The 26,741-nt window shown below is 32.6% G+C and overlaps 1 protein-coding gene across 1 annotated transcript in view; it reads left to right on the top strand.

The window, feature by feature from the left end:
• The window catches only part of DNAH5 (dynein axonemal heavy chain 5), a gene marked incomplete at its 5' end in the record, with an annotated part of 294,184 nt that overhangs the window by 260,830 nt on the left and 6,613 nt on the right, over positions 1-26,741 (top strand). The window contains 4 exon segments of the mRNA XM_043995374.1: positions 1,334-1,549; positions 5,335-5,547; positions 7,760-7,912; positions 8,363-8,594. Coding sequence (XP_043851309.1) covers positions 1,334-1,549; positions 5,335-5,547; positions 7,760-7,912; positions 8,363-8,594 — 814 coding nt within the window.

The raw sequence follows: 26,741 nt of genomic DNA, 5'->3' as shown, positions 1-26,741 counted from the left end.
CTCTTTCCATTCTGACAATATCTTTTGTTTACTAATCAGTTTACATGTCACAGGTTGCCTAGTAGAAGATAAGTTACCTAAATACTGGAACTGTTCTTAATTTTTTTCTCTGAGGTCAATAATGATTTCAGTCCTTAGCTAGATATACAGTCACTTCTCTATCTTAGGGATATGATGTACTCCTCTACATTGCAAGTAGAAACTAAAAACAACATTCTATAATAATTATAACAGAATTTAACATGGACATACATTATTAATATATAATTACTCCTTGCCCCTAATACAGCCTCGTTGATTTTTAGGTGTTTCTTCCAGTGAGCTAGGTAACTATGTGACATACTAGACAAAGCAGTAAGCTTGTCTGAATTCGAATCCTTCCTCAGACATTTACTAGCTATGTGACTGGCACGCAACCTGTCTCATATTAGTTTCCTTATCTGAAAATATGAGGTGTTTTTACTCAATGCCTTCTAAAGTTTTTTTTTACAGATCCAAATCTATAATTCTATGATTGGACAGGGGTCTTCCCAGGTTTTCTTCTCCATTTACATTTGTAACTAGTTGTCAAGATTTTGTTTTTTAGAGTTCCCCATTCATATTCATCTGTTTTCTCCAAACTAAGTGGATAACAAAAGCAAAATTATCTAAATATAAAAAATACAAATGATAACTGGGATTGATTTTTAATTGTCAGAAGAAATTTTTATATCCATCCATCCTTTATGGTATTGTATACAGAGCATTTGTTTGGGAGTCAGGAGGCATGATTCCCATGGCATCCCACACTTACCACCTGCATAACCTTGAGCATAACCTTATGTATAACCTGCATAACTTAATTTTTTGGCCCTCAGTTTCCTAATCTGTAAAATGAAGGATTTGGATAAGGGTTCCTCAGAGTTCCCTTCCAACTCTAGATCAATGACCCCATTGTCCAATAGATATATGTAAGGCATGATGGTTTCAGGTAAATGTATAAAAATGAAAGTAAGTCTTCATTTTTTTTCAAGTGATCTTAAAAACACAATTAATTGTCCCCTAAGACATCTCATCATACTTAAGGCTACAGAAGAGCAGCCCCACTCCCATCTGATACAGAACATCATGAAGAACATTTGAGGTAGACCCTTTGATCAGTTTTATTTGTTGACACAGAATTCCCAATAAGAATTGATTTTATGTTGCATGTTTTACAATAAATGACTTTTTTTTGGAAAATTATTAATTTGAGTTTTATCTAAAAGATAAACTGCAAAAGATGTGTTGTTTTTCTCTATTTTTAAGAAGGAAATAATTGAGCTATTAGGATTTTAATTATTTTCCATTCTAGAGCTTGCCAGCTTATGACACTCCTGAGGTGTTCGGATTGCACCCCAATGCTGATATTACTTACCAAAGCAAAGTAGCCAAGGATGTGCTAGATACTATCCTCAGCATTCAACCTAAAGACAGCTCCAGTGGAGGAGATGAGACCAGAGAGACTATAGTGGCAAGACTGGCTGATGATATGTTGGAGAAGCTTCCTCCTGATTATGTCGCATTTGAGGTGAGTTAATGAAATCCTGTCGAATATTACAGCTAAGTTCTAATAAGTTTTGGGAAGGGTTGGGGATGTGATCCCAGGCAAAGAAAAAAAAATCCATCTTTATGTTTCTCAGATTTTTTAATATTTAAAAAAGCTTTATTGAATCCATTTACCTAATGTTTTCAGAATATAAATACTGAGAAAGCCTGACCAGAATGCTAATGTCTGTAATTAAATTACTAAATGTGTACTGATGGGTTAGGATTGCTTTTCTAAATGGAGAACCTTTTCCCAAGGTATTTCAAGTTGTCATTTATGCTAAAGAAGGCAATTTATTCTTAATCTAAACTACCAGCTTGTTCAAGACTAAGGATGTTTTGGATGGATTAAAACACAATTTAAAATATAAGTATTTTCAAATTTAGGGAAGATATGTTTACATCATTAACTCTTTGTAGCCTTTATTTCTCAGTCCAATCAGCTGTGAGAAATTGATTTAGTTTTTATCTCTCTGGGTCACTGCCTCATAATGAAGGTGAAAACAAAAGTTCTTTTAATGTAATGCCATTCTTATGGATATTGTGCAATAGGGTTTGGCTACTTGACAGAGGTTCTCCTAACTGACAAAAGTTGACAGTAATTATTCACTTACAGGTGGTCTCAGTGGAAAGCACAGAGTAACTAGTCTCACCTTTGACATATTTCTGTATTTGTTTTTATATTTCTGGCTCCCTTCCCTATTTTGAGAGAGAAATATGTAGGTTATCATCACCATCAACATCACCATTACCACCACCACCATCAACATCTCTTCCTTTTATTATTATTCATGGTAACCTTTGTCTAAAACTTTAGAGCAGTAAAAGAGAATAACCTTGCTTGATGAAAAGGAAGAATACATAAAAATGTAATACCAGTGTTTAGTCTCTCTAGTCATACCTTCAGAAGCTATTCCTTGGGAAAAAATTATTTTATTGTTTGTAAGCCCTTGACTTAATGTTGTCAGTTGTCTCAGGCAGGTGATTTATCTGTGTATTAATTGTCTGTGTATCTATGCAGCTTTTGCAGTAGGGTTATTGTATATTCCTATGTATCTGTGTATATTATGTATGCACATAATATAGATGTGTATGCATGAATACACATTTATTTCTATGAATATACACATGTGTGTATTTGTATACACACATCAACAAATATATCTATGCATTTATATACATATTCTAGTAAGATACACTATTCAGAAGAAGCTAGCTCTATTTTCTCCTCCTGAAATAAAAGTATTTTATTTTTAGGTAGATATTAAAATTATTTTCCTTTTTAAATAGATGTCTGCCTGTGTATGAATATGCAAAGATTTTACAATATATGCACATGTTTGTATACATGAGTTCTGCAGGCATAGGCATTGTTTGATTCTTTGTATGTATATCCTCAGCATTAGAACAGTTCCTGGCACATAGTAGGCGATTAATAAATGCTTATTGATTGGTTTATACCTAGTGTTTGAAAATTTACACAGGGAAGCCATAGAGTGATGGATCCCTGGTTATCAAAGCTTCTTTCCTTCTTCTAATTATCTTTTAAAAATTCCTTTTCTCCTTATTCTCTCTTTTGTATTTGATTCTGTTCATTTTTCCCCTTTCACCTTAAAAATATCTCCTGTTTTTATTTCTATGGTATGGCAATCTGGTTCTTCTAACTCTGACAATTCCTTTTATTTTTGTGGGGCAATGGGGGTTAAGTGACTTTCCCAGGGTCACACAGCCAGTAAGTGTCAAGTGTCTGAGGCCAGATTTGAACTCAGGAACTCCTGAATCCAAGACCAGTGCTTTATTCACTGCGCCATCTAGCCGCCCCTACTGCCAATTCCTTTTTGATCTTATTCCTTTGTTTCCCTTCAGAATCCTTCCTCTCAATGTAGTTGTTACCTATATTTCTTTCCTAGACCCTTTCCTCTCATCCATCCATCCATCTATCATCTACCTATCTGTCTGTCTATCTAATTTATCTACATATGTAAATGTTTGTAATGTAAAAACAAAACATCAATAAAACTGAATATATAGTGTGTATACATACATACATACATACATACATATATATATATATATATATATATGTAATAGATATAGGGATCATTCACTCTGGCTTCCCAGTGTATAGACCTTTATAATATATATCTATATTAAGTATATATATTCAGTTTTATTGATATTTTTACATTACAAATATTTACAGATTATTACCAGGGCTTCAACCATTATTTCTGTGTAGATAACATCCAGATATATATCTCCAGCTTCAACATTCCTGCCAAAGTTCGCACATTTTCAATCACTTTTAGGACATCCCTGCCCAAATAGTCCACTGGCATTGCAAACTCAATTAAACATAAAATGGAATATTTTCTCTGTCACCTCTTCCCTCAAACCTGACCCTTCTCCCAGTCTCCTTGTTTCCGTCAATAGCCACGCCATCTTACTAGTCCAGTCACGTTTCAAGCTTCAGAATCAAATTGGAAGAGGTCAAAAATGGTTCCCAAGTACTATTGATGCTACTTCTGTAATAATATTCACATTTCCTTCTCTGTTCTGTTTCTAATGTTAACACCAGAATTTAAGCCCCCACTTTCTTTTGCTCAGAGTATTTAAAGAATATCCTAAATACTCTTCCTTCCTATATGCTTTCCCCTTTCCAATCCATGCTTTGCACACTGACAAATTGATTTTTTTTCTAAAGTACAAATTTGTTCTTTTCCTTTCCTCAAAAGACCACAATGACTTCCTACAAATAAAGTCTGAACTCCTTAACTTAACTTTCCAGGACCTACATAATCTGATATTAACCTACAATCCGAGGCTTATTTTGCACTACATTCTTCCATATACTTTATATGCTATTTATTATTCTCTGAGTAGGCCCTATTGTCTTCTATCTCTGTGATGCACATGCAGAAATGTCTTCCTGGAATACTTGTCCTGTCAAATCTAATTGTTCCCCAAGTTCAAGAGAATGATTCTCCTCTGAACTCTGAATAACATGAAGAATACATAATATTTTATCCCTTATGATATATCAGAGTGTACTTTATATTAAAATACTTTTTATATGTTTTCATATCTCCAAATAGACAATAAGTATTATCAGGAGTGAGACTAAGCCTTCATAATCTAGGTCAAGTAATATCAAGGGATAGTAAGTGTTCAAATGTCGTAATGCTGGTGGTGGTGGAGGTAGTAGTAGTAGTAGTAGTAGTAGTAGTAGTAGTAGTAGTAGTAGTAGTAGCAGCAGCAGCAGCAGCAACAGTGGTGGCGGCAATAGTAGTATCTACTAGAGATATTGCCATTTGATCCTTAAAACCCTGGAAGGTAGGCTATTATTACCCTATTTTATAGATGAAGAAACTGCACCAAACAGGTTAAGTGATCTGCCCAAGGTCATACAGCTATTAAGTATCAGAGGCTAGATTTGAACTTAGGTTTGCCTGGTTGCAAGCCCAGCATTCTATATACTATTCCACCCAGCTGCCTGTTGAGTGAATGAAGAATTCTTTATACAAAATATATGGGTACCTTTTGTATCCCTTAATAGCACTGAAGCAGCTTATTTTTCTCTAAGAGAAAGGCAGGATATGATTAGTCACCCACATCAGCTTTATCTTTTCTGTGCAAATAATACATTTTATGTATTAAATTATAAAAGTTCTCCTCTTCCCTACCCCAAGGAGTGACAGGGCACAAAATAATACTGTCATTAATAGTTGTCTAATTTTTAATGTGTTTTTTCATTTTTTTCTTTGACAGGTAAAAGATAGGTTGCAAAAGATGGGGCCATTCCAACCTATGAACATCTTCCTCAGACAGGAGATCGACCGAATGCAATGCATAATTGGCTTGGTTCGAAGCACGTTAACTGAGCTAAAACTTGCAATAGATGGCACTATCATCATGAGTGAAAATCTGAGAGATGCTTTGGATTGCATGTATGATGCAAGGATCCCTGCTCGTTGGAGAAAAGTAAGCATAAACCCCAAATGAATAATTTGCTCCTATTGTCCTACTGATGGAAATCTATAGTGCTAGCCAAAGAATGGAAAAGTGAATAAAGAGTTGGCCTTGGAAATAGGAATAGCTAGTTCCAAGTCCCATATCCTATACACACTGGCTATATGACCCAGGACAATTACTTGACCTCTTAGAGCCCTGGGCAAACTTCAAAGTTGTAATTCACAAAGCCGTATCATTCTGTATTGGTATGAGAAATCTCTTATTGGGGAACGCCCTATGAAAATGAATTAAAATATGTCTACCCCTAAAAAGATGTCACTACATTAAGTGGCATGAATTTTTTCACATGGCAAGCAGAAAACTAAGTCCAAGCTATTTAAAGTGCTCCTTTGCTTAGGAATAAGATATATTTTATCTTTGGTAAGGCTCTGTCAGTAGTAACAAGGGAGAGGGTAGACATATAAATAGAAGATTTTCACATCTTAGTTTCATAGAGGGAATCAGAAGTAGTCATATGCTTTAAATATTCTGAATTGACAAACATATAATTATTTATTGATTATTATTTTCTGAATGGGAGATGGATAGATGGGACTGAATATTGAAATAGGAAGAGCAGAGTACTGGGTGTTATCATGGGGGGAAAATAAAATATTTTAAATTCAAATGATGGGGGCAGCTAGGTGACGCAGTGGATAGAGCATTGGCCCTGGAATCAGGAGTACCTGAGTTCAAATCCAGCCTCAGACACTTACTAGCTGTGTGACCCTGGGCAAGTCACTTAACCCCAATTGCCCTGCAAAAAGAAAATGAAAGGTAAAGAAATACACACAATTTATTTAACAGAGAGTGTATTTTAAAATGGGGTGGCTAGGTGGCATAGTGGTTAGAATGTCTGACCTGTATTCAGGAAGGCCTGAGTTCAGATTTGACCTCAGACACTTACTAGCTATGTCATCCTGGGCAAAGCACTTTATTCTGTTTGCCTCAGTTTCCTAATCTATAAAATGAGCTGGAGAAGGAAATGGCAAAACCACTCTAGTATCTTTGCCAAGAAGACCCCAAATGGAGTCATGAAGAGTTGGACACAACTGAAATGACTGAACAATAACAAATGCATTAAAACACCAAGTGATTAATCCTGAATTGAGTTATGGCCATAATTTTAGAGTGATATTAATGTAAATGAATGTGAATTCTATATAAATTCCATATCCTATATACACACACACACACATATATATATATATATTTCATTTTTATTTTGAGAAAAGTAGTCAAACTTCATTTAATTCAATTCTAGTAACTCAATGACTTAATTTATCATTGTTTCAATGAATCAAACACAATCTTTCCTGGAATATGATTTTAATGATAAGCAATATCTTTATATTTATTCTGACATTTGATGGAAAATTATACTAGTTTAGTAATCATGCTGATGACCAGTGAGTTATCATATTATCATAAAATTTTTGAGTAATTTGAAAAACACTGGTGTTTACATGTAAGTACACTAAGCAACCTCTATAATGTGTCCTCCTTGGATGCCTCACTGAGGAATTGTGGAAAATTTGGTTCTTGAAGGCAATTCCAGTAGGGTACAACTTTTAACTGGGACTATCAAGCTGGAAATACTTCACCTATGGGTCTAGAAATGGACTGCATCATGTCAGTTGTCTAAGGGAGAATCTGGCTAAGGTAGTGAGTTCATCACCCGGATGTTTGCCACAGACACACATGGAAACCATCTGCTAAAATATGAATGAGGTCTGATGTACTTTGGGGAAAAGATTCCTATGCCAATGAAATTACAGAGCTTACACAGTATTGAAGAAAGACATAAAGAAAATTCAGTTCTTTCCATATGTTATACTTTGAATGTGAAACGAATGGGTTTACATCAAAACCTGAAGAATTGGTGTTTATTACACAAATTTGTCCTTGTTAAGCAACATTTCTTCTGAGCTTAACTCCAACATACTATGTATGTATATTATTTGTATGGGGTTGTTTACCTGTTGAATCTCCTATTAGACTAGAATACCTTGAAAATGGCCTGGTTTTTGTCTTTCTGTTTTATTCCCAGCACTTAGCATAGTGCCTGGAGCATAGTGCCTGGCAAATAGTGAGTACTTAATAAATATTTGTTGACTGACACTATTTGAACCTGTATAGAACATATATTAACTTAACATTTATATTTGTGCTTCTTTTTTAGGCATCTTGGGCTTCAAGTACACTGGGTTTCTGGTTTACTGAACTCTTAGAAAGAAATCGCCAATTTAATTCTTGGCTTTTTGATGGCCGACCAAATTGCTTTTGGATGACAGGCTTTTTTAACCCTCAAGGATTTCTCACAGCAATGAGACAGGTAAAAACCATGATTTTAACATAGTGATTTTATAAATTTCTGCTATAAAGTTTACTTCTTCCTTGATCATTTTGAGTCATGTGAAAAGACTGTAGAATGATTTTTTTCTCTTAACATAAGTGAAATTTCTTGACATTAAGTCATTAAGATAGAGCTAGTATGATGTCCTTAAAGACAGCTACCTTTAATTTCATAATATTTATTCTTTATTTCAAAGTTTGATTTTATGTCTAAAAATTCCCACAATAAAACCATGAAATTAGTTCATAGGTATGACTTATGAGAGATTTTTGCACATCTTGTCAAAGAATTCTCTACTTCTTTGGAATCAGGAGAGTTTTGGTTATTCTAATGTCTCCTTTTGCTAAAACAATATTTTTTTTATCTTTATACTGAAAGACTAGATAATTTGCTTGTGTGTCTTTGCTTTTCTGTTCTGTCCTTGAATAGGAAATAACTCGAGCCAACAAAGGATGGGCATTGGACAGTATGGTACTTTGCAATGAAGTCACCAAATGGATGAAAGATGACATTTCTGCTCCTCCATCTGAAGGTGTATATGTCTATGGGCTCTACCTAGAAGGTGCTGGATGGGATAAAAGGAATGTGAAACTCATTGAATCAAAACCAAAAGTGCTCTTTGAATTGATGCCTATCATAAGGATATATGCAGAAAATAATAGTAAGTAATCTGGCCTATTTTGCAGTGCTTAGTATTATGAAAAACTCAAGTGTTAAATTGTTCTTATTGACAGACTATAAATACCTTAGTGAAGCAGAGTGGAACAATGGAGAGAAGACTGAATGTAGAGGACCTAATTTTGAATCTGATCTCTGCCATTTACTCTCTGTGTGACCTTAGGCAAGTCATTTATTTCTTTTCTGTACTCCTCAGTTTCCTCATTTGTTCAATGAAGGATCATGGATTAGAGATAGCTTCCTAGCTTTCTTCTAGTTTTCAAGTAAGAACTGTATTAATTTTGTAGGTTATATTTACAACTATATATATATATATATATATAACATTATATATATATATATTTTTTAAGTTTTTTTTTGTTGTTGGGGGCTTGGGGGGTAGTAAGTGCTGTAGGAAATCCCTGGGAAGGAAGTTGACCCTACAAACAAAGGTCAGAACATGCTTTACAATTTAGAGTCACATGCATCAGAGGGAGCATTTGGACATAGGTCTTGAGTCTGAAACTATCAGTTTTGATGCTATCCTCTCTTTCTTCCTTTTTTGGGGGTATTAATCAACCAAGCGATTATTAAATGCAAAATATATGCCAGGAATTGCTTTAGGTTCTAGAGATACAAAGGAAAAAGAAAAAGAACCTTTGCTTTGAAGGAGAATATAAATTTCTCCTCATCCCATGATTTTATTTTCCTTTCCTTGGCATGCCTTGTGAGTTAAACCCTCATTGTCTTCACAGTTTACACTGATCTTTTCTATGCAGACTTGTTCTAATCCAGTTACTTTCCCTATCTTTGTTCCCTTTGACTCCAATTGTAACTATTCCACAAACCTTTCCAGGCTTTGATTCAAGAATCTAAGAGTGGTAGTCTCACTGGCCTTAAAGATGAAAAGAGTTGATAATAATGTGCTGCTAGGTCTTTCCCTACCCCTATCTATTTTTATCCTGTGAAGCCCTTGGAATGACTTTCCTTTTGTTGGGAATTTAACAAAGCATTTGAAAAATAGATTTTATCCTCTTTCACTTCTCTCCATTCTCTGAGGTGATACTGATGAACCATTCATTCTCCATTCCTGATCTGTGTTTTCTAAAATATTTTCATCTTCCCCTCTTATTCCCCCTAAGTATTAATGTCAACATATATCTTCTTGAAATTTCTCTATATTCTTATCTTCTGCAACAGAGAATTTGTCCCCAAGTTAAAATCATTTTGATGGCTCTCTTTTTTTCAGAGAAATTTTGTGGATAATATAATGATGATCAAATGTCTCATTTTGGGGTTGTTATTGCCCTTAGTTTCATGAAAAAACCACAACTCCTTTTTTTGTTTCTCCAAGGATTCTGAGAGACTTCCTTCCATTTATATGCAACTACCCTCTAACTTCTGATTTCATTTATAGTGAAAATTTCAAGGTTGATGTGATTCAGTTTTGGTAATAGATGACCATTTAATCATCACTAGACGTTTTCTCATATTTAGAATATAACTAGTAAAGTTGGAGTTTGTAAACAGCCTAAAAACTGTGTGATACTCACCACTCTTTGTCCTCTTTTCTTCTATTCTTTCACTCTCTGGAAGAGAGCCACAGGATTGAGGGCCATTTTGTATTTTTCTTAGTTTTATGGATTGCCTTGGCCAGAGACTTGATCTCCATGTGTTGAGCTTATAGGCCACAGTTTTCTCTCTACTCTCTAGAATGATCCTCAAAAGGCAGGTTGCCTGTTCCAGTAGTCCTACTTGAAGTCTTTACAGCATGGTAGAAAGTGCCAGAATTTACACTGTTTTGGAATAGCCTTCAAGAACCCAGGGTCACTTCCATATCATTGTCACTCCGCAAATAGCTCATGTAAAAGAAGAGATTGCTTCTTATTAGTGTTAAATTACTTACTGAACACACCTTTTAACATATGACAGTCAATTTTTAATCTTTCTTGGCAGATATATAAAATATTCAGTTTTCAGAACCTATTCCAAATGTTTGTGTAAAGTAAAGAAATTTGAAAAAGTAAGAAAGTGAAAGTGTGAATAACCAAGATTCTGGCAGTGAGCAAACCCAATTTGTATAAAATACAAAGCCGAAAAATTGATGCTAGTTATGCTGTAATGCTGGTTTTCTCCAACTTGGGTTTGTTTTTAGGGATACTGATTAATAGTGCATGCTATGTTGCTAATTTGTTTTAAAGAAGGTATCATGGTTCAGGCAGTTTTCAAAGACTTTTACAAACAAATCAATGTAGCAAATTAAGAAACAAAACTGAACAATTTTCACAAAAAATATGATGACCCTAGTACCCTGCCCCCCAAAAAACTTAAAAAGCAAAAAGAGATGAAAAATTGCTTCGAAATATCATGTGAGGTGAGCTATCACATTCCAATTTTTAAAAACAGTTATTGAGAGCACACTATTACATAATTCTCAATAACTAAATTACTTAATGTGATTATAATTTTCAGACTTGTCTTTCAAAAATAAAATCAGTTTTATTCATTTTTAGACAAGTAGCAGGCTTTTTCAACAATCATTTTAATTTATAGCAGTGGTTTTTTTGGTGGCAAAGAATTGGAAATCAAGGGGATGGCCATTAATTGGGGAATGGCTCAACAATTTGTGGTATACAAATGTCATGCAATATTATTGTGTTGTGGGAAATGATGAGCAGGCAGATTTCAGAAAAACCTGGAAAGACATGTTGATTGATACTGAGTGAAGTGAGCAGAACCAGGAGAACACTATACACAATAATAGCAATATAGTATTATAATTAACTGTGATAGACAGCTTTTCTCAGCAATGCAATTAACTAAGGCAATTGCAAAGGGCTCATGATGGAAAATGCTATCCACATGCAGAAAAAAAGAACTATGGAATCTGAATGAAGATTGAAGCATACTATTTCTACTCTTTTTTTCCCCTTTCTTTAGGTTTTTTCCTTTTCTTCTGATTCTTTTTTAAAATTAAAAAAAATTAAAATTTTTATAATTAATTTTTTTCTGATTCTTCTTTTATAACATGACTAATATAGGAGTATGTTTAATATAATTATGCATATATAATCTAAAACAGATTGCTTTCTGTCTTGAGGAAGGAAGCGAGAAAGGGAGAAAAATTTTGAATTCAAACTTATAAAAACAAATGTTGAAAACTATCTTTATATTAGAAAAAATAAAATACTATCAAGATTTTTTAAAAAATCATTTCAAAATAGTTTAATGTAGGAATTTCATAAAAGTTATATTTTGACTTTATTCTTTTAACACTTCATAAAATTTGAGAATTATTGGTTTGGACAGAAATTAGAGGACAAACAACATCAAAGACAGGGAAGGTCAAAGAAGATTTACTTTAAAAGGGCAAAACCTGACCTAAATCTCAAGGAATTGAACGATTTATTGTTTTAAGGCTAAATTTTATAATAGGTAACAAAAATATTCAAATACAATTACATGTGAAATTATAAACAAGTTATATATTGTTTGATTTTTAAATGTGTCAACTTTTATAAGATTGTAAAAAAAATTCAATTTCCTTTTTAATTTATTCTGAAAATTGTATGTGTATAACTTTTCCCCAATTACATGTAAGAACTATTTTAAACATTTATTTAAAAAAAAAATTAAAGTTTCTGCCTCCTTTTTGCCTCTCTTCCCTAAGACAGTAAGCCGTTAAATGTAGGTTATATATGTGTGATTATGTAAAACATATTTCCATGTTTTTCATGTTGTAAAAGAAGAAACAGAATAAAAGAAAAAAATTAATTGAAAAATAGTATGCTTCAATCTGTATTCAGATTCTATTAGTTCTTTCTCTGGATATGGATAGCATTTTTTTTGCAGGGCTGTGGGGGGTTAAGTGACTTGGCCAGGGTCACACAGCTAGTATGTGTCAAGTGTCTGAGGCCGGATTTGAACTCAGGTGCTCCTGAATCCAGGGCTGCTGCTTTATCCACTGCACCACCTAGCTGCCCCTGGATAGCATTTTTAAAAAATTAAACATTTAAAAAAATTGAGTTCCAAATTCTATATCACCTTCCCTCCTTCCCTTTCTCCCTGCCCAAGGCAGTAAGCTATCAGATTATAGGTAATATATATGCAATTATATATAAAAGATTACCCTATTAGTCATTTTATATAAGAAAAATTGAATAAAAGGAAAAAATGAAAGAAGGAATGAAAAATAACATGCTTCAGTCTATATTCAACCAACATCAGTTCTTTCCCTGGAGGTGGATTGTGTGCTTCATCATTAGTCCTTTGGGATTGTCATGGATTGCTGAGATTATTTAAGTCATTCATAGTTCTTCATCAAACAATATTGCTGTCACTATGTGCAATATTCTCCTGGTTCTGCTCACTTCACTATACATCAGTTCATATAAGTCTTTTCAAGCCTTTCTGAAATTCGCTTGCTTGTCATTTCTTATAGTACAATAATGTTCCATTACAATCATATACCACAGCTTGTTTAGCCATTCCCCAATTGATAGGCATACCTGTGATTTCCAAATCTTATTCACCACAAAAAGAGCTGCTATAAATATTTTTATACAAATAGGTCCTTTTTTCCTCTCTTTTGGAATGTCTTTGGGATTTACATCTAGTAGTGGTGTTGCTGGATCAAAGAGTATGCACAGTTTGATAGCCTTTGGACATAGTTCCAAATTGTTCTCCAGAATGGTTAGATCAGTTCATAACTTTACCAAAAGTGGATTAGTGTTCCAGTTCTCCCACATTCCCTCCAACATCCAACATTTTCCTTTTTTTTGTGAAATTAGTCACTCTGATAAATGTGAGGTGGTACCTAGGAATTTGTTTTCATATTCATTTCTCCTATCAGTAGTGATTTAGAACATTTTTTCATACGAAGAGATAACTCTTATTTCTCTGTCTGAAAACTGCCTGTTCATATCCTTTGATTACTTATCAATTGAGGAATGATATGTATTTTTATAAATTTAACTCAGTTCTCTATATATTTAAGATACTTGTTGCAAAACTTGTTTTCCAATTTTCAGATTTCCTTATAATTTTGGTTTCATTGGTTTTGTTTTTGCAAAAGTTTCTTAATTTTATATAATCAAACTTTACATTTTGTAATGCTCTCTATATATTCTTCAGTCCTAAATTCTTCCCCTGTCCATAAATCTGACAGATAAAGTATTCCATGCTCTCTTAATTTCCTTATGGTATCACTTTTTATGCCTAAATCATGTACCCATTTTTACCTTATTTTAGTATATGGTGTGAAATGTTGGTCTATATCTAGGTTCTGTCATATTTTTTTCATTTTTTCCAGCAGTTTTTGTCAAATAATGAGGTTTTGCTCCTAAAGCTTGAATCTTTGGGCTTATCATACACTGGATTACTACAGTCATGTATGCTAGTAATAATAATAATAATTTTTTCTAGATCTATAAAATATTTTTGATAATTTTATTGGTATGGCACTAAATAAAGAGATTGATTTAGTTAGGATTTTCATGCTTATTATATTGGCTCATCCTACCTATTATTAATATTAATATTTTTCCAATAGTTTATATATAATTTTATTGGTTTAAGAAGTATTTCATAGTTTGCTCATGTAGTTCCTGAATTTGTCTTGACAGGTAGACTCCCAAGTATTTTCTAATGTCTACAATTGCTGCTGGACTTTGTTGATAATATATAGAAATGCTGATTATTTGGGTTTATTATGTATCCTGTAGGTTTGATAAAGTTGTTGATAATTTCAAGTAGTTTTTAGTTGATTCTCTAGGATTTTCTAAGTATAATATCATATTATCTGCAAAGTGATAGTTGTGTTTCCTTCTTCCCTATTCTAATTCCTTTAATTTATTTTTCTTCCCTTTTTAAATTACATTCATACACCACAACTTGTTCAGTCATTCACCAGTTGATGAGCATCCCTTCAATTTCCAATTCTTTGCCCCCACAAGAAGAGTTGCTCTAAATATTTTGTACAAATATGTCCTTTTCCTTTTCCTTTTGTTTTTGAATCTCTGTGAAATGTAGACCTAGTAGTGGTATCGCTGTATCAAAGGGTATACACAGTTTGGTTGCCCTTTGGGTATAGTTCCAAATTACTCTCCAGAATTGTTGGATCAGTTCACAACCCCACCAACAGTGCCTTATTGTTTCAATTTTCCCATACCTCCACAACATTAATTTTCCTTTTCTGTCATATTAGCCAATCTGAGAAGTATGTATATATCTTTTCTATATCTTGTAGCTACTACTATTCTGACATGTTTTTGAAGCTTAATGATGCTTATATATTGTCTAAGTGTGACTATTACCTCTCATTTTACCTTCTCCTTGATAATTCTTATCTTGGATTCCTAGGCAATCAAGGTGTATGTTATATTTTAGTTAATGAATATCCAATTATAAAAATTGCAATATTACCTTCATTAATTAAATATATTTGAGCTCTCACACTAGGTTATTGAATATTAATTACATTAATGAGAAAAAATTATTTTCCCAAAAGCTTTTGCTTATCTCTTTTTATACAAAGCACACCAGTTCTAAGATTTCAACAAACATTGGTACTGGCTATGTAATTTATCAGCACTTTAACAGCAATAACAATAACAAATGTACTAGCTGTGGGAAAGATAAAAGCAAGTGCCACCCCTAAATAAAGCTATTTTCTTTTGTTTTTCACTTTTCAATTCTAGAAAAACAGTCCCAACAGTCAATTCTCTTAGGATACAAATTAAATATTTTCCCCTTTTTTGCAGGGCAATGAGGGTTAAGTGACTTGCCCAGAGTCATGCAGCTAGTGAGTGTGAAGAGTCTGAGGCAAGATTTGAACTCAGGTCCTCCTGAATCCAGGGCTGGTACTTTATCCACTATGTCACCCAGCTTCCCCCAAATTAAATATTTCTAAGAATTTTCTTCATTTTTCTTCACAATATAGGGGTTTAAATAAGTTCTTTCATTCTGAAGTTCTCATTTATTTATCATCTGTAATTTCATCATCTCCCTTCATCTATTATAGCAGAAAATTTCTCCAGAATAACAGTTTATCTTCTAGTCTTTTTGATATTCTGTTGTATCAAGGGGGCAGCTACGTGGCACAGTGGATAGAACAGCATCCCTGGATTCAGGAGGACCTGAGTTCAAATCCAGCCTCAGACAATTGACACTTACAAGGTGTGACCCTGGGCAAGTCACTTAACCCTCATTGACCCTCCCCCCCAAAAAACAAAAACAAAAACAAAACAATATTCTATTTTATCAATGATAAAGTTATAATATCTATAATCTAAGGATTTTAGAGGCCAGTAGTATATTAATATCACAATAGTTATAGTTAGTGTAAATACTATTGATGTGCTTCTGCTTTTTAAAATCACTATACATATATATGTATATATGTACATATATATAAATTAGAAAAATATTTTCCTAATTTAGTGTAATCTAATGAAATTTATAATTTATTATAGCACACAGGTATATGTAATGCCTATAGGCCACAGGTTTATTTTTGTAACCATTCTCTAATTATTGGACACATTGGAGTGCTTCTAGGGTGTTTTTTTTAATACAATGATAAATAATATTGCCATGAATATTTTTGTGTAGATAGGACTTCTTCCAGCCCATTTAACCTTTTAGTATAGTTCAAATTAAGGGAACAGAAGGAAAGTGTATGAAAACAATGCGACTAGCACTGTAAGAATGTATCTAAGTAGTGTTCATCATTGTCTTTAATGGTTTTTTAACAATTGTTAATTTTAATGGGTGGAAAATATCCCAAATTTGCTTTAATTTGCATATTTTTATCTTGTGATACTTTAATTTTTCAGGTAGTTATTGAAAATCTGTTTTTCTCTTTGGAAAAATGATTCAGTATTTTATCTAATTTTCTTAGAATATTTTTTTTCTTTCTAAAATTTGTGTCACATGATGATAGATTTTAAATCTTTTCATTCTTGGAATTTTTTATAGTGTTAATATTTCTAAAATTATGTTGAATAGTAATGATAGGATTAACTCTGATGAGGATAGTCATTTCTCCTCTGTTCTTGGTCAGAGTTTAAGCATAAATTTATTAAAATAATGTTATTTTAATTTTAATTCATTGTTTTTTATAAAAATATTTCCTTTTATGTAAACTAATCCATACATTTTCTCCTGTTTTATTCTATTTATTAAATGCAAATAATTTTATTTATTTCTATAATATTACTCAATTTTGCTCTATTTTTATGATTAACAACAAAAATAGCTTTTAATCATTTAGAATGCATTGTAGTATCTTTTATGAGAGATGATTCTAGTTTAATTTTCACCATACTTCCTTTTCTTCCCATCAGTTTTTATTTAATAATCAATTACTTTAATTGCATTATTTCACTGATGATTTATCAAACACTAGCCTATTATGTCAGGTTCTAATTCAGTAGTAACTTTTCTATTCCATTAATCTATTTGTTCATTAAAAAAATCCACTACCAGATAATTTGGGTAATTATGACTTTGAAGTATAATTTTTGGTCTAGCATTGAAAATCACGCTCCCTATATATATTTTTTCCTTCATAATTTCTCTTGGTAGTCTTGTCCATCTGTTCTTTCATGTAAATTTAATTATAATTTAATTTAATTCTCTGAAGTAGCCCATTGGTATTGCTTCCAAATTTGTGAATTAATTTGGATAATTTGTCATCCTTATATGAGCTCAAACTTGCCACATAATTTGGATAATATTCCAATTATTTTTCTCTCAAATTGTTTTATAATTTTACATAGGTATTATGCATGTCATGGAAGGTTATTGCCCAAATATTTGATACATATTTTATTTAAAGGAATGGCACTTCTTTTTCTGCCAATGAAATTATTTTTGTTATTGGTAAATAAAAATTGCTGATGATTTTTATGAGTTTAACTTTTATCTCATTACCTGAATGGATGAAGCTACTTAAAATCAATTAATGTTTGTTCATTAATTCCTTGGATTTTTATAGTGTTGATATTTAATAAAATAAATGTATCTATTGAATAGTAATGATGAGATTAGCACTGATGAGGATAGTCTTGATTTTCCCATATCTTAATCAGATAGCCTCTAATGTTTTTCTATTATATATTTAACTCTTAGTTTTTCAAATTTTTTTCTATCCATCTTAAGGGGAAAAAATCTTCACATTCCTCTTCTTTTTACTGTTTAACATAAATCAGTCCTTTTTTTGTTTTTGTTTGTTGTTTAGTAATTTCAATCTTGTCCAACTCTTCATGACCCCATTTGGGATTTTTTTGGCAAAAACTGGAGTAGTTTGCTATTTCTTTCATTCATTCATTCACTCATTCATTCATTCTTTCTTTCTTTTTTTCTTTCTTTTTTTTTGTAAGGAATTTGGGGTTAAGTGACTTGCTTAGGGTCACACAGCTAGTAAGTGTCAAGTGTCTGAGGCCAGATTTGAATTCAGGTCCTCCTGACTCCAGGGCCAGTACTCTATCCACTCTGCCATATAGACGCCCCTTGCTATTTCTTTCTACAGCTCATTTTATAGATGAGGAAATAGAGCTAAGGAGGGTTATTTGACTTGCCCATGATCACACAACTATTAATTGTGAGAGAGCAGATTTGAGTTCAGAGAGATGAGTCTTGACTCTGAGCCCAACACTGTCCGTTGTGCCAACTAATTGCTATATAAATCAGTGCTATAGTTCATCAAAAGGTTTTGCTTTATCTTTTATATATATTTTTTCTTATTGATATTACTATTTTCTTTTTCCTACTATCTAACCATCTTTATAATTCTGAAATAAGTTATTTTAAAATTTATTTTCATGATTTGGTATATTTTGTTTGCTTATATTTTAATACTTTGCATTACTATTTCTTAATAGAATTAACCTCTAGTTAATTTTCTATGCTTTGTCTTTGACATAATTGGCAATCAGAATTATCACTCATGGAAAGAGTTGTCTTGATATATCCATATTATTATTGTTGTTGTTATTTTGCACCGTTCTAGTGAATAATCACAGACTTAGAATTAATAGCAGTTATAGGTTTAAATTCTGTCTTTGATATTTAGTTGTTTGACCAGGGTCAAATTATATAGCCTTTAGGATCTTTAGGTTCACCATCTATAAAATAGAGATAATACTATCTATAGTGCTTTTCTCATAAGCTTTTGTGACAATGAATTGAGATAATCAGTTGAAGTGCTCTATACCCTTAAAGTGTTTTATAAAGATCAAATAAATAGTGATATTTGTTCTTCAAATATCTGATAATGTTCACATGAATCTGTGAGGTGTTGGTAACTTATTAATGTTTGATCTTTGCCTCTGCTTCTGTTTCTTTGGGTCTCTCCTTCTTTCCTTCTTCTTATCTTTCATATTTCACTCCATTCCCTGTCTTCCTCTACTTCTGAGCTTTATCTAAGTTAAATATCTCTTTATATTTGTGTATTTTAAATTTTTTGTAAATATCTATTTCTTTTATATTTTGGTTTTGTTGAAACAGTTTCATAGTCTTCTGTGTTCATGTTATTATTTTCCATTTTTAGTAATTTCCCTTTTTATTTTTGATAAAATTTTCTTATGCTTTAAATATATAATTTTTTGTTAAACTGCTTTTGTTTTCCTCATGCATTAAAATTCTGTTTTATTTATTCCAAACTTTCTACTTAGTGTTACATTTTGGCAAATTGATTTGTCCTATTAATTTAACTGTAAGTCTATTAAGTTTTCTTTTTTCAAGTTCCTGTTAAAATAAGCATTTAGGTTAGAGTTTCCCATAGTATTACTTTGGCTATATTTTGTGAATTTTGATGTATCAATTTTATATTGTTTTTATCTTCAATATAATTTGCGATTTAAAAAAAATTTCTTTGTTCTAAAAATTATTTGGAGTCATTTTCTAGTCTTATTATACCCTTTGCATCTTTTCAGTATTTTTACATCTATATTTTGAAATCAATATGTATTTTCTAGATAATTTCATTTTATATTTATCTATAATATTTTGGTACTATAAATGATCTTTTTGTTTGTGCATATTCTATGTATTTTGAAAACATATATATGCCATATTTTTCTCAAAACCAGTAGCTTCATCATCCTATTATTATTAGTGATTTCTTTCTCACTTACATTTTTCAAAATTCTCTCATAATTAGCATTGAAATGTATCACTATAAATAACTTACTTTATAATTATTCTTTACAGCTCAGTGTTGTTTCGTTTCATTAAGTGTTATGCCACAGGTATAAAGATGTTTAATATTTACATTCCCTTAATGTTATTTTTAATTTTAAATCTTATGTAGAATCTTGCTATCATAAAAATAGATCCAGAAGAACTCTTACATAGGTAATCTAATCCAACTTTCTCATTTAACAGTTGAGGAGCTGAGGGCCAGATAGTTTAAATGACTCAACCAATGTCACAACATCATAACCTATATTCAAACTTTTATCTATCTGTCTCTCCAAATTTATTTTATTCAATTAGCTGCAATATAATAAATATTTGTCTATCATAAGGATGTGTGTGTATCTATCTATATCTATATCTATATATATGAAACAATTAGTCTGCTTCCACTAAGTAACATATTATTGCATTTTGTTTTGTTTTTCCTCTTATCATTTTACCTTTATTTTTTTATGGAGAAATACAATGCCCTCGAATTTACATTCAAAGTTACAGTCATCAAATTTGAACTTTTATCTATAATACTTTGTTAAATTATTGCATTACTTATTTTTTAAGAACACATCACTTTGCTTATTTCATAGATATTATTCCTTTACCAGTCTAAACACACACATAACTGCTACATACAGTTCCTTTAATTTATAATAACTCATTAGGTCTTGTGAAAAATCAGTGATTCCTATGCCCAAAGGGCGATAAAGCTGTCCATACCCTTTGACCCAGCAATACTACTTTTGGGTCTTTTCCCCCAAGAAATCATGGAAAGGGGAAAGGGACCCACATGTACAAAAATATTTATAGCTGCTCTTTATGTGGTGGCAAGGAATTGGAAGTTGAGGGGATTCCCATCAATTGGGGAATGGCTGGAGAAGTTGTGGTATATGAATACAATGTACTACTATTGTGCTATAAGAAATGATGAGCAGGAGGAGTTCAGAGAAACTTGGAGGGTCTTGCATGGGCTGATGATGAATGAGATGAGCAGAACCAGAAGAACATTGTACACAGTATCATCAACATTGAGTGTTGGTCTACTGTGATGGACTATATTCTTTTCACCAATGCAATGGTACAGAAGAGTTCCAGGGAACTCATGATAGAAGAGGATCTCCAAATCCAAGAAAGAAACAAAACTGTGGAGTATAGATGCTGAATGAACCATACTATTTCTTTTGTTTTTGGTGCTGTTGTTTTTTCTATTTTGAGGTTTTTCATCATTGCTCTGATTTTTCTCTTATAACATGACTAATGCAGAAATATGATTAATGTTATTATGTGTGTATATATATACATATATACATACATATATATATATATATATATATATATAAAACCTATATCAGATTACCTTCTATCTAGGGGAGGGGGGAGGGAGGGAGAAAAATCTGAAATTGGAAAGCTCGTATAAACAAAAGTTGAGAACTATCTTTACATGTAATGGGAAAAAATAAAATACTTTATTAATTTTTTTAAAAAAGTAATGAAAGCTAAAAATAAATAAATAATAAATTCAATGTTATTTTTAAAAGCCAAAAAAAATCAGTGATTCCCCATCCCCTCCCATTTAAGATAGGAATTTTATTCTTGTATCTTTCCTGCTATCATCATACTTATTACCCTGATAAATCATAAACCACAGATCATGCATTTGATCTCATCTTACATATGATAAAACTGAAGACCAGAATTGATTTGCCCATGATCGTCAAGATATCATAAGAGCATCAGAAATGAGATTTGAATCCAAGTAATCTAACTCCAGATCACATGTTCATTCCAGTGTATCATGCTTCATCTTTGCTTCTTTATATATGTTCTCTTCTTCTGTCTTGCTTCTTAACATGTTTTCCTTATCAATTTCATGTGTCATTTACTAGTAAATCAACTTATAATGCTATTTTCACTTGCTTACTGGTGAATCATAGTTTCAAAATAGCTGTCGATTACATGACATATATCTTTGGTTCTTCATGTCAAAAACTATTTTAAGGGGGGCGGCTAGGTGGCGCAGTGGATAAAGCACCAGCCCTGGATTCAGGAGTACCTGAGTTCAAATCCGGCCTCAGACACTTGACACTTACTAGCTGTGTGACCCTGGGCAAGTCACTTAACCCCCATTGCCCCGCAAAAAACAAAAACAAAAAAACAAACAAACAAAAAAACTATTTTAAGGTTGGCCCCCTTTGCCTTAAATTTCTATTTCTTACTGGGAATTTTAAATGATAATTTTCAAAGTCTTTTAAAAAGATTTAAAAAGATAATCAGAAGATGGTTTGGGGATAAATTATAAAATCTTATAAATTTGAAATTCTGAGTTATGATGACTCAGCCCCAAAGTCTAAGATAAGAACTCTCTTGACCATAACTTCTGACCCCCTTCCTATTCTCTTAGTGGTTCCTATTTTAAACGTCTTGCCTTATACACTTTGATGCAACAATACAACTACTAGGTTTATATCCTAAAGGCATCCCCAAAAAGAAAAAAAAAAGACCTATTTGTACAAAAATATTTATAGCTGCTCATTTTGTTGTGGCTAAGAATTGGAAATGAAAGGAATGCCCATCCATTGGGGAATGGCTAAACAAACTGTGATTTATGATGGTGATGGGATATTGTGCTATAAGAAATGACAAGCAGGATGACTTCAGAAAGGCCTGGAAAGACATGTATGAAATGATGTATAGTGAAGTGAGCAGAAGCAAAAGAACACTGTGCACAGAGACAGCAATATTGTTTGATGAAGAACTGTGAATGACTTGAATATTCTCAACAATACAATGATCCAAGACAAGCCCAAAGGACTATTGATGAAACATATCATCCACCTCCAAAGAAGGAACTGATATCAAGTTTTCTTGTGCCAAAATAACAAATGTGGTAAATTTTACATAATCATAAAAAGTCTTACCTTTAGAAATCAGAAGTTAGAAGACTCTGATATAGATATTTTCTCCCCAGTCTGAATTTAAGACTAGAATAGAGATAATGGTTCCTTTAGTCATTGGATGAGTATTAAGCTTGTGTCTATAAGACAAATGATCCAATTTGTATTATGGCCTGTGATTTGAGGGACTGAGTTTGCCAGTTTTTATATGATAAACATATGTCTAATAGCTTCATGTTAATTGCTTCTCCCAGTTTTGTGAAATACTGAGGCTCTTGCATTTTTAGAAATAAAAACCAAAGGTCATTTTTGCCATAGTTTTTTTTTTCTTTCACTTGGTATTTTCATTACCTTCACTTTCCATGTGAAAAAGTATCTATTTTTTTTTTTTTAGTGAGGAAATTGGGGTTAAGTGACTTGTCCAGGGTCACACAGCTAGTAAGTGTTAAGTGTCTGAGGCCGGATTTGAACTCAGGTACTCCTGACTCCAGGGCCGGTGCTCTATCCACTGCGCCATCTAGCTGCCCCAAAAGTATCTATTATAAAATGAAATTAAAATACTTTTTATACTGTATGTCTGAAGTTATTTTTCTCAGCTGATTTACAATTAGACTATAAAATCTTTTCAAATTTAACATTGAACATCTCAGTGTGAGATTAATAAAATAATAATTTTATAATAAAGTCAAAGCTTGATTATTCAAGAAAAGTTTAATTTGTCAATGAATGTACTCCCCCTGCCAGGCGTCACTCAGATTTAATGCTCATTAGCAGCAGGTAAAGGAGGAAATAAAACCAGTAGCAGAACTAGTGGCTGATATTTGAGGGGTTTTTTTTTTGCCTTTTCTTTTAAAATGCATAGTTCTCTCTTTCTTGCTCTAAATAGATGTTATTAACAGTCTATTTTGAAAAGTACTTTTATTGTTCTATGTCTGATTGGTAATGTAAATTCTCTCTTAAACACAAACTATGGGATATGGTTATATATTAAAATAAACAGGTGTAACATTGCTAATGATCAAAGAACACTTTCAGTGAGACATTCTATAAATAGTGACTTATTATTAATGACTTCCATACTATGAAGAACAAAATTTGCTCTTTAAATTCACCACCCTTGAAATAGGGTCACAATTTATGTCCTTTTCATAGAGGCCTCATAAGTTTATTTTTGCCCTTCAAAACATACATTAACTATCTACTTAAACCAATAAGTTTCAACCTCTATGGGCTACTCTTTCTTCATTTGTAAAATAAGGGATTAGATCAATAGATATCAAACTTTTTCATAGTGGTGAGACCATTTATTTTATTTGTTTTTTGTTTTTTGGTTTTTTTTTTGCGTGAAGCAATGGGGGTTAAGTGACTTGCCCAGGGTCACACAGGTAGTAAGCGTCAAGTGTCTGAAGCTGGATTTGAACTCAGGTACTCCAGAATCCAGGGATGGTGCTTAATCTACTGTGCCACCTAGCCGCCCCCGAGACCATTTATTTTAAACAAAACTTCAGTAGAATCTTAGAAATAGAATTTCAAAATAATTTTTTGAAATGTATACTTCTAACCATACTGAAAAAAAAAGTCTTTGCTATTTAAGGAGACTTCATGCAGGATATATTCAATATGCTGGAGTCCTTTCTTTTCCTTAGTTCTGTATTAATTTACATGGCTCTGCTGGAGCACTTGATCTGTCCCTCACATATTTAAGATGTTGCTCTATAGAGTGATTGCTTCTAAGATTATTTGCCTCAAATGCTTGTCACAGATGTTTGTAATTGTCTTGTTGGAAGCCTTGCATGAGACTTAAATGAAATGCATTAGTGAGAGCCTCCAGATCTTTGCAAAAGATATTATATTGAATCAAGCCCCAGTGTCTACTCATAAATTGCCCTAAAATAATTCATAAAAACCTAAATGATTTTCTACTATTTATATTATAACATAGAGTTGGATGGTTAGTCCATTGAATCAGTATGTTAGTTCATATAATCAGGACATGTACTACAAATAAAACTGAATAGAACAAGTTGGATGTTATTTGGGCAATTTCCCAGTGTTTTTAATGCTTTAATAAGTTAATCCTTGGAACAAAGTCTCATTATTTACATGAATATTTTCTGAAGAAGCCCTGTGATCACTGATCTAGGTTCATCATGATCTTTAAGCTATCAAAGTCTCATGTAAATGACAAGGAAATGAAAAGACACATGGCAGGTACAAGTAAGTTGCAGAATATTTCTGATGCTGGCTTATGCTTAAGCTATGGGATATTATGGAGTAAATGTATCCTTTGAATAATATGGAGGATGAACAGTCTGTATCACCGTTTCTGTTACTGTGTCTTAATGTAAGGGTAGAGGATGTTTGAATAAAATAAACAAATCATCCCACCTGATTTAAAGTATGTTATGATGCTAAACCCTGATCCATTTCTCAGATGAGAAAATATCACAATTATTCAGAAAGTGTGAACAAGGACCAGATAGACCCTTTAATCAATCAAAGTTGTTTCCATTTAAATTAGGTGGTAATGAGGCAGCTAGGTGGCGCAGTGGATAAAGCACCAGTCCTGGATTCAGGAGGACCTGAGTTCAAATCTGTCCTCAGACCCTTGACACTTACTAGCTATGTGACCCTGAGCAAGTCACTTAACCCTCATTGCCTCACCCCCCCCCAAAAAAAAACACCCCACAAACAAAAAAACAATAAATTAGGTGGTTGTACTCTTCCTACTGGGTGAGTGATGTGCATATTCTAAAGAATTTATATAAAAGGTAGAGTTAATTTGTAGACTGAGAAGAGATATCAGGGCTTGAGCAGCTGTCTATATTTCAGCATCCATTGAAAGACAAGCACCTGAAGGTCTACATGAGGCAAAGAATATTGCCTATATTGAAACTTTCCCACTTTTTTCAGTCCTTAAGTACTTGTAATTGATAGTCTCAGCCTCTGTCTTCTCCTCTGAGTTGCATATAGGCCAATGGATTGCTCAATCTTTTCTTCTCTATAGCTCAACCCTATTTTGTCTTTTTTCTTCCACTGGTTTTCCCTTTGCTCCTGATTATTTCTGATTTAACTGTTGATGTCTATTCTACTTTCTCTCTTTTACCTGACCCTTGAAATTTCTACTTTGTGGGCAAGTGACATAATCTCTCTGAACCTCAGTTTTCTCATCTATAAAATTGAGATAATAATGTTTTTACTTCCTACCTAATAAGGCTATAAGGAAAATATTTTGTAAATCTTAATGTTATACACTTGCATATAAGCTATCAATATAATATATTATAATTATTATCAACTATTTCTGATAATCCGAGGTCTTCAGGATTGTGGGTTTTTTTTGTTGTTGGTTTTTTTTTTTTCAGGGCAATGAAGGTTAAGTGACTTGCTTAGGTTCACACAGCTAGTAAGTGTCAAGTGTCTGAGGCTGGATTTCAGGTCCTCCTGAATCCAGGGCCGGTGCTTTATCCACTGCATCACCTAGCTGCCCCTCTAGGATTGTATTCTTTATACTTTCTCCCAAGTTTGTGGGGGGAAAAATTGATTGGATTAATGTATGGATAATAAGCTAAATTAGGATAAGAAGTTGAATAGTCTAGGGGAGGAAATTTCCAACAAAGTGACTCATAACTAAGACATTTATAATCTAGTAGACTACCTTCTTATACCATCCTTTTTTCTCTCTCCTTTATTTTCAATCCCCCAGGCTTCATATTTGAGCATATTTGACTAATTTTGTCCACCTACACAGTATATTTATTTTTGTTTCCAAAAGTATTTGCTTAATCAGGGGTGATACTTGTGAGTCATCCATGATGTGGTTTAGTGTCTGTCAGCACTTCTATTAAGCATTTCTACTTGCTGTGGTTTCTTCTCCACTTGTAAATATTTGTCTCATGCTGTGATTTGGCAAGGATACTTTCAGTTCTGAAGCAATTTTTTAAAAAATTCATTTGAATAAGTCTATTGGAAAGTTTTTTTGTGAAATGAGTGTTGAAAATAAAGATGTTTTAAAATTCCATTTCATCTTTTTATGAAATGCAAAAGCTTTTGTGATTAAT

Source organism: Dromiciops gliroides, chromosome 1, assembly GCF_019393635.1.
Source record: "Dromiciops gliroides isolate mDroGli1 chromosome 1, mDroGli1.pri, whole genome shotgun sequence".
Lineage (NCBI taxonomy): Eukaryota > Metazoa > Chordata > Mammalia > Microbiotheria > Microbiotheriidae > Dromiciops > Dromiciops gliroides.
The sequence above is the reverse complement of the archived record's forward strand: the minus strand, read 5'-3'. Positions and strand labels throughout refer to the sequence as shown.